Consider the following 9,854-nt stretch of genomic DNA (forward strand, 5'->3'; position numbering starts at 1 on the left):
CTATATAAACAATATATTTAATTTTTATACAAAATTTTAAACGCTAACTCGACTCTTTATAACTTTAGACTCTTTAAAATTATGTTCCTGAACCGATATATAAACATATTCAGTAAATAGTTTTTAGTTTGTAGCTTTCATAATAAACTCTATGGCTTTGTCCTTTAATCATCTTAGGTGTTTTAACCCTCTCTTCATACCTTTATGTCAAACAAGAATGTACAATGCTCAATTCTTCACAATATTTATGACAAATAATTTCATTTCAACTCAATAAATTTCTTAACTTTCCTCCGATACCATGCAAGACAACTTTAGTCTTGTTTGTCCAAGGAATAACTTAGAAAAATAAAGATATTGTGTATACACATAAACAATTTCTATTAAAAAAACTTTCTTATATTTCATCATTGTCTTTTCAAAAGATGAGCTATTACCATTACAGCCTAAAGTACGTACATACGTGCAACTTAAATGAAAACTAGACAAGTAAACAAGTGATAAAGTTGGGAAAGTCCCCAAACTGTTTCTATTAGTTAGTGTAGTAGGTAACAGGTACATTTTCCTCTTTTTGTTTAATTACGCAGTTTTGCGACAATAATTTATGAAGAACGCATAAATAAGATTTCTTTTTTGCCGTCATTCAATATGCACTAGACTACGCTGTACGACTATCAGCAGCAGTCCATATGACATTCTGATAGGTTATGTTGTCCTCAAGGAATAAGTTATTGCACAAGTTCTAAAAAAAATTTAGACAGCAAATTTTTATTTTACAACGCATTTAGCTCGAAAATGGCTTTTGACAGTTAGGTTAACTTCGAAGGTTTTAATTTTTATTTTATTAACTGCATCCGTATCCAGCAGGATCATAGTTTGTGGATCCGGAAGTTCACTAGTGCTATCAGTGTTAGTTACTTTAAATCAGTCCAGTCTTAAAAAGTTTTTTTTTCTAGATGTATTAAATGCGTGAATGAAAAGCCTGATCCGATTTGTATGCCCGGTTTTTGCTTCAATCTTTTCATGAACTATAAAGATGTATATTGGGACGTTTTGAAAAAAGTCAAAGGTGGCAGAGAAGCTGTATTTTCGAATGAAGTGAATTATATATGGAATTGGGAAAAAGAATACGTGAGAGCAAAAGAGAATACGTGTGACGGTGTGAATGTAAGTTGTTGTTTGAAAATATTTTAAAACTGATCTAACTTTATTTTTTTGTTTTTTATCTGTGTTATTTTTTGGATTAATTCACTTCTACAAACTGCAGAAATTAAAAGAAAATTGTGACAAAGAAACATACTTTCAATGCAAATCAGGAAAGGGAGAGTGTGTTCTAAGAAGTTTAGTTAACAACAAAGTTGACGATTGCAGCGATGGATCTGACGAAGATGTTAAAAACTTTTCATGTTTTGAATACGAGCTTAGCTGCTCTTTGCACAGCAGCAAAAATTTCAGCAGGTGCCTTTCGTATGACAGCGTTAGGGATGGAAAAAAAGACTGTTTGTCAACCGATGACGAAAGCGCCTTTGTTGAAAACTGCGACCACGAAAACTTGTTCTCCTGCCTCGACCAAAGCCGATGCCTGCCAATCAAGTTCAAATGCGACGGGAAACTGAACTGCATCGACGGCAGCGACGAGATAGAAGGGTGCGCTCACGCCAAACACGTAAGGTACTTCGAGTCGGAGAGAGCGCACGTGCACGATCCCCCCAGCTTTCTGGTGAGAACCACCGGCAAAAACCTTTCGAGCGTGATCAGCATGGACACCGAAGAAATGGCGCGCACGGGCAGAAAAGTGGTCCGAGAAAAATTTTTCGGTCTGAAGTGCAAACGCGAAGGTGCCCGTCAGACAGTGGCCGAGCCGATCCGATCATCAGCGAATTTTTGCTACGACGGAGAAGACGACTGCTTTGATGACGTCACGGGAGAGCTGACGTGTTTCCGGTGCTTCGACGGCGCGGTGCTGCTTAGCAACCAGGTTTGCGACGGTGTGGTCGACTGCCGGGACCTGAGCGACGAGTGCGCGTGCGAAGAACGCAAGGTGGTGCCCTTGTGCGATCATTTATACGGTGATAAAGGAGAAGTCGACTTTGGCGTAGTTTGCGACTTGAACGCTGATCTGCCGGGAAAAATCGACGAAGTTTACTGCAGCAATGACATACTGTTTGCAAACAGACCCTTGTTTTGGGAAGACAAACACATAAGCCATGAGACAGCACAAATAAAACAATGCGCTAAAGGCCAAAGTGCATTTAATCGCACGCTGGAAGTTTTTCCAAGTGACGGCATAGGCGACGGACAACTTCAGCACATGTTCACAGGCGATGATGAAAAGTATCGTCCACTTAAAACACTGAACAATTTGGTCAGATTTAACAGGTTCTTGCAACCGAGTGTTTGAGTGCCCCTTTCGCGAAGACGAATGCTCTTCTGAATGCATTGTTGCTGCATTGGATCAACTTGGGATAAATTTGTTTTTCCCTTTTGTTTCATGTTTCAGCTTCGTTTTTGAGAACTTGCAACTTTCTTCATTTGTACCTAAAAACAAAGCATCCGAAGAAAGGCATTTCTACTTAAATAACTCATTCATTAGACTGTTTGATGGAAAAACAAGTAGTATCAAAACCAATCAAACTATAAATGAAATCTCAAGACGACACCTTTGTTTTGAAAGCAAGCTGCAAAACTTGAGTTTTTGTTTCAACGGAAGTAACTCTTTCCAAGTGTGCAAAGACAACTTGCTCGATTGTCCTTGGTACTTCCGTTGCCACTCCGACAAAAACTCGTTAATAAAAATAGAAAAGGTTTGCGACTTCGCTGCAGACTGCGCCGACCAGTCAGATGAAAAGTACTGCTCCGATGAAACTCACTTCAACTGCACGTCGGGAACAACGTTTTCAATTGACAAAAACAAAGTGAACGACGATTTGCTGGACTGCTCCGATCGTTCGGACGAGTGCAAGGAGAGCCAGATAAGCTCAGTGAGGCAAATGATCAAGAACGCCCATCTCAGAAAGTTCATCTGGGTAACTTTGGCGGGAATCGTTGTTTTTAATTCAATTGTCATCACAAGAAACTTCAAATTGCTAAAAAAACTAGATAAGGAGCAACTGATCAAGTACTTCAACTTGCTGTTTGTTTTAAACTTGTCGTTTTCAGACATGATTTACGGCTTCGTTTTATGCGCGATCGCGTACACGTCACAAAAGTTTTCCGGCACTTACTGCGCCTCTTCGTTCGAGTGGCGCTCGAGTCTAAGCTGCGACATGATCGGATGCTTGACCGTCGTTTCGTCGCAAACTTCTCTCAACATTTTAGTGCTCATGACCGCATTTCGTCTTTACACCGTTTACAGGCCTTTTGAAAGTTTGGACATGAAAAAGCACAGGGTTTATTTGCTTCTGCTGTTTTGCTGGGTCTTTTCATTACTTTTGTCGATCGCACCTGTAGTTTTGAAAAAGGAGTTTACGCAAAAACTGGTCATATCGAAGAACATCTTTTTCAATAACAAAAAGGTCGACAGGATCATAGAACCAAAAAGGTTGTACGAATTGACCGACGCAATCGAAAACGTCTGGACTAAATCTCACCGAAAAGACAAGTTAGCCTCAAAAAGTTTTCGCGAAACGAGAAACTACAATGACTGGTTTCTCAATTCTCCAGAAGTAAGAAGAAAGCATCCTTGGACGAGCGTTGACGTGAAGACCTCGTTCGGATTTTACGGATCGTCGTCCGTTTGTCTCCCCGACTTTTACTCGAAATCCGAGACGGCTTCAAAGTTTTCCGTCGCTTTGATGAGCCTCAACTCGCTTTTGATCAGCTTCATTGCGATCGGGTACGCCTTGATATTTTACAAAATCAGGTCTAAAACAGTAGACAAGCGCGCCAAAAAGAATTCCGAAAAAGGAAAGCCTGTGTCCGTCAGAATATTTTTGATCATGGTGACAGACGTGTCCTGTTGGTTGCCAATCATTGTCTTTTCGTTTGCAAGTTATTTCGGATACCCAATTGCTGACGTCGTTCATTCTTTAACTTCGATCGTACTTTTGCCCATTAACAGCTTGCTCAACCCTGTTTTGTACTCAAGAATCGACGCTGTGCTGTTTGAGAAATTAAAAAAAGTTTTCATCTATGCTAGAAACAAACATCTTGGTGTTCTAAAACAACAAAATAAAAAATATAAGCACTAATTTAAAACAAGTTTGAACCTTAAAATTTTATAAAAACGAAATGTTTAATTCTAAGGGTTTAAGATAATTGTGTTAAGCACAAAAAATACACTTCGTTAAAGTTGTAAGATGTTATTAAGAACATCAAAAAATTTGTTTTTAATGTCATAGGTATCTGTATGGTTTTATCACATTTATTTTTAGATCTAAAATTAACTAGAAAAAAATATTAAGATCTTTAATAATTTGTCAATGTACTCATTGCTTTATTTATATAAAGTTTACTTAGTTAGTACTTAAGCAGATACACATGTTTAATCTTTTTAAACCAGATTTGAAATTTAAATTGCTATATTTTGAGTAAAAAAGAAAGAAAATTGATATAAAATGGTGTAACTTTTTTTTTTGTTAATTTTCGATTTTAAACATTAGTTCGTTTAAGAAAAACAATATAACGTTAAATTTTCGATAAAATAGTTTAATAAAATGTTATTGAAAAATAATTGTATAATTATCTGTTAAAACATGTTTACTGAGAAAACTTATCTTTTAACTGTACAACCTTATACCTAGATTAGCATTGATACTAAAATTATTAGTCTTTCCCGTAAACTTTTTACAGTAAAAAAACAGTTTCGTAGCAAAACTTTTTATTTCATTTTATATAAACAAAAGAATACTGACAAAACTAAAACTATTTTGACAATACAAAGATCTTTTAAATTTTAGTAAACAAACTATTTTAAGTATAAATAAGCGTTTTATTTAAAAAGGAGTGCATTTTTTAGAACATGTAAAAAAAGGGATTTTATTTCCGATTTAGCGCAGTTGTTAAGAGATTTCGATCAAATTATTTCATTTACAAGAAAGTTATTTTTAACCACAGAAATCATCAAAGAAGTCACAAAAATGTTTTTTTAACAAAAATAGTTTATTTAAAAGTTACAATAATTTGTTTTAAAGACACGAAAAAGATTCCTGTTTATCAAAAAAATTAGAAGAAGTTTATTCGTTCAAGAAGGTTATTCACTCGTCCACAAGAAATGAAATTGTTTTTCTTTTGAATCAATTCATTAAGTAAAGTAATCGCTGTGAGCTCCTTCGTAAGCAATTACTTTGTAAGAACAGTTAGTCGTATTCTACATAGTTTGTATACTTACTTGTGTAGTAACTTATAGCAGATTTTTTTGAAAATTTCACATAAAGTGCACATTAAGTACTTTTAGTTTTTTATTTACGTTTTACTTCCACTCATAGCTATGTTTTTTATTTTTGCAAAAAATATACCGTTTATTTTGATCGTAAATGATGTATACGCAAAGTATAAACTTATTCAATGAAAAAAGTTATACTTACTTATTAAACTTAATTAAAATACATGTTATATAAAAATTACTGTATTAAATTTTTTGTGGCTTTAAACCTCTGTAATTTTTTAGAGTAGTGTATCAAAAAGAAAAAAAAAAATAAGTAAGCATTTATGTTATAAACGTTTTATTCTCAAACAAAAACAAAAAAAAAGCGAAAAAAGCAGCGAAATTGCGCCTAAAAACTTCATGTACAAAAATTACAAACAAGAAGGGAATTTAGTGTTGGTTGTTTCTTCTATCCAGTCCCTGTAGTGGTCGATGCTTGCATGAATGGCTGGTCTGGGAGAGTAGCCACACCGGAGGTCACCATATGAAGTTACACCTTTCAGATTCCAACTTCCTGAACTTCCCTGGCACATCAGTGCTGAACCGCTTGTTCCCTGCAGAAAAAATAAACAATTTGTATTGCTAAATAATTTGTAAATTTGAATTTTAACTTATTTCATAATAATTTTTATGTATATATACTACTAATAATTTTTTAACTTATTCAAAGAAAAATAACATAAGCTAGAAACAGTCTTAATAAATGTTTAGTTTTCTATTTATTTTGAAAACGTATCGCTTTATTTATGTTAAAATTCTTTTGTTGTTAGTAAAGTTCATGCTCAAGAAATTTGTTTAATGTTATGTTGATCTTTAGTCATTGCGTACATTGTATACAGACAGAAGTTACTAATAAAAAACAGTACTACAAAACATAACAAACTTGGCAGTTAAATGCTGAGCCTTTGCTTTTACTCGTGCAAATGGTGCGGTCGTTGTTTAATTGGTCAATTACACGTTTGTAACCGACCTTCCAAAAACCAAACATTTGCTGACACTCTCCTAAAGACAGGTCTTGCATGCTTACCACTGACAGTGTGTTTGAAGCTGTCGAATTTCAAATTTATTTTTACACTTAATGTAAATGTTGTATGTGTTGTAATTTAAAATACTCACTGGTCTGAAGGTCGAGTGAAATGCAGTTGATAGATGGAGTCGCTTCACCCACGCAAATCGGACTGACAAAATCTGAACTGAGGTTTAATGGCGTTTCCAGCTGTTTTGAATATTTTAGATAAACATCTAATGTTTTTAGAATATGAAAATTTTAAAAAATTTATAAATTATTATAATCATGTTATACAAAAAGTTTAGTAATTTAAGTAGAACGTCAATAACAGCAAAGTTATTAGATAATATTTACTTTTTTTCAAAGTTGGGTACGATATAAAATGTTTTACTACACGAAAATTTAATTAAACTTTATTGCTAACACCAGAAAAAAATTTTAAGTTAATTATATAAACCAAGTAAACGAAAAAAAAGATTAGAACCTCGATAACAGCAATGTTGTTTTCGATAAAAGTTCTGCTGTTGAAATCCGGATGAATTGTTGTTTTGACTGCAGTTTCTATTTGAATGTCTCTTCCGTATTCAATTTCTGGATCCAAGTCGAATTGCGAATTTGGACTTCCTGCGATTACTTTAACTCGGCAAACTTGATATTGAAAAATCGTTGCACTGTAAAAAAGGGAATTGAATAAAAAAATCTAAAAGTAATACAAATGTTGGAAACAGTCTTATTATAAGTAAAATTTTTAACATGGTAAAAATACTATTTTAAACAGATAAACTAACATGACGCATTTAGCAGAGGTGATGACGTGTTTTTCACTTATTATTGATCCGAGACAAGTCGTCAACCCACATTTAACACGTACCTGTATTACGTCATATCATATTGGTGTAAAAAATAAAATATTTTTAAAACAAGCGGAAATAATCATAACTTTGAAGTCTTTTTTGAGAAAAAAAATAATATTATACACACTTTAAGTTAAAAATTAATTATTTTAAAAACTAAAAATTTAAAAAACTTAATTTTCTAATTTTAACTTTATCTATTGTTATTATGTAAGTTTGAAAATGGTTCTTAATGAATTTAATTTTGATTTAACTAACTGTCCATGGAAATGACTTCTGAATGGATTTTTCATCTAAATATTCCAAATCAACTGCTCCCGAACGAACTAATATTGGTTTCGGCTCAGGTCTTAAGACTGCAATATTGTATAGTTTTTAAAATTATTTAACTTACTTTAAGTTCAATAACATAAAAATTAATTTTAAAATAAAAAGTACAATACTATTAGATATTAAATATTCGTTAATTTTTTGCTTTATATGGTAAAACTTCTTTTTGTTTAGGTAAAAAAAAATTATTACAATATAATACAGATAAAGTTTCAATTTGATTAAGAAAGTTAATTTTTAAAATGTTAAAGTAAAAAGTTTCAGTAGCTTATATCCTTCATACCACGTGTTCGATACTTTTAAAGCTAAAAAGATTAAATCTAATGATTTTAATCATATTAAGCATGCGCTTTTATATGGTAAAAAGGTAAACTAAATTTATCTTTTATCGTAAACGTAAAATTAATAAAATTATAGGTTTAAAACTTTTGAAGGTTATAAACTATAAACACCTTTGTATTAACACAAAGTATAGTCATTTCACTGAATATCACTTGGTAACTTTTTTATTTTGTTATGGTTCGTAACATATTTTTTTAAGAACATACATTTTAATTTCATTAGTATTGAAGGTTCATTATTAAAACATCAGAACACTAGTATATAAAATTTACCTGAGCACGGTTGCTGATTGCAGGCTCTTGTTTCAAGTTTTTTTCCTGAACAAGCAAACGGTCCATTGCACAGCTGTACCCTGTAACTGACCCCCTTTCCACAACTTTTTGAACATCCGGACCATTGTGTCCACCTCCCTTGAAGATTAACTGAAAGTTTGTTGATTTTATTACTTTTTTATTAGTTTTAAAATAAAGCTTCGAAACTTACTTGCTTTCGATTGTGAAACAACAACTGCTAATAGAGCAACTAAAAGTGAGAAATTATTCATCATTTTTAGGCTTGATTTATATAAAATTTTTAAATACCTGATAAATTTTCGCTTGGTAAATTTTTTTGGTAACTTTACTAAAGATTTTTTTTTAAATTACATTTTACTTTTAAAAATGTTTTCAACTCTAAGTAAAACTTTGTTTAAATTGAGTTAAAAACAACTTCAAAAATATTAAAGTGAATCACTTTTGAAAATTAAAAGTTTAAATGTGACCTTTCTCAAGATAGCTTTTCAACTGATTTAACTTTTCATTTTTCGGCGGGCTTTTATGCAAAACGAAACTTTTTTCTTTTACGAACACGCATGCTAAATTTACCGCATGTTTTTAATCTCTGGCATGTTCCCGTAAATTCCTGTGTTTAGTCAGTGGCTGGAATTACCACCTTACTCATGGTCACAGCATTTTTATTTAATTCGTTATTACAACCAACTAAAACAAAATACGACGTTAGAAACAATAAAATTTGCATTTTTGAAAAGGACAGTAGTTAGATTAGACACATGATTATTCAAATCTGACCAAAATGACGAAGGAAAATCGCTTACCTATTGTTTTAAGCTTTTAACTATTCGTCTTTGAAAAGCCTTGTGACAGGTACTGATTTCCGACTTGAAACACTTTAAATTCCTGAATATGCGTTGTTGAAAAACCTCAGAAACAATAAAATATCTCATAGCGGTTTTCTTCATCTGATTAGTAATAAATGTTTTTATATGCTATTTTATAGAAATGGTTATGTAGCAATGCTTTAGACTAGATAACTTTAAAGTAGTCATACAAAATATGTATTTCTACACGTTTTATTGTATGCGTTACAACAATATGTTTTGGATTATCTCTATAGCTTGTTTAAACTAGCCTGCTTAATATTTGGTGTGAAGTTTTGTTGTTTTTCACTTTTAATCAACTTGTTCGTTTCTACACAGATTTTTCTATCGAAGCATACTCATTTCGCTTATAATAAAATATAAAATCTTTAGCATAAAATTATATTTTTATTTTTTTTTAAATTTTCTAACTATAATATTTAAAAGAAAACTGAAACCTTTATTAAATGATGGCTTTTATAGTTTATATTGGTAATTGTAAAATGCCTAAAACAAATAAAGACATATAACTAAGATTTTATATTTGCTAACTGTTTTTAATCTACTTTAGTTTTCTGTAAGTTACTCAAAAACAATCAAAAAATAATAATTGAAAAAGTTGTTTTAAAAGTAGCAAATGTAACTAAATTGTGTACAAATAAAATTAACTTGCTTCTATAAGAGTCTAAATAGTATAACAGAGTTTTAATCAAATGGTTAAAAAGGTTGTCGTTTAAATTTTTTTTTATTCTAAAGTTGCTAAATGCATATTTTATACATAGTAGTAGATTATCGGAAAAAATAAAAACATTTCAAGTA

The 9,854-nt window shown here is 31.9% G+C and overlaps 1 protein-coding gene across 1 annotated transcript; it reads right to left on the reverse strand.

Moving 5' to 3' along the window:
* Nucleotides 1–5,616: 5,616 nt before the first annotated feature.
* On the reverse strand, nt 5,617–8,505 carry LOC145849672 (chymotrypsinogen B-like). Its single transcript, XM_082954680.1, has 8 exons — nt 8,384–8,505; nt 8,173–8,322; nt 7,487–7,584; nt 7,163–7,245; nt 6,859–7,045; nt 6,482–6,581; nt 6,249–6,412; nt 5,617–5,919 (listed from the first exon to the last, which is right to left on the reverse strand). Exons 1-8 carry the CDS (start codon nt 8,445–8,447, stop codon nt 5,737–5,739), a joined length of 1,029 nt encoding a protein of 342 aa, XP_082810806.1. The 5' UTR covers nt 8,448–8,505; the 3' UTR covers nt 5,617–5,736.
* Nucleotides 8,506–9,854: the final 1,349 nt, after the last annotated feature.

This window comes from Thalia democratica, chromosome 2 (assembly GCF_965202585.1).
Source record: "Thalia democratica chromosome 2, ktThaDemo2.hap1.1, whole genome shotgun sequence".
NCBI classification, from domain to species: Eukaryota; Metazoa; Chordata; class Thaliacea; order Salpida; family Salpidae; genus Thalia; species Thalia democratica.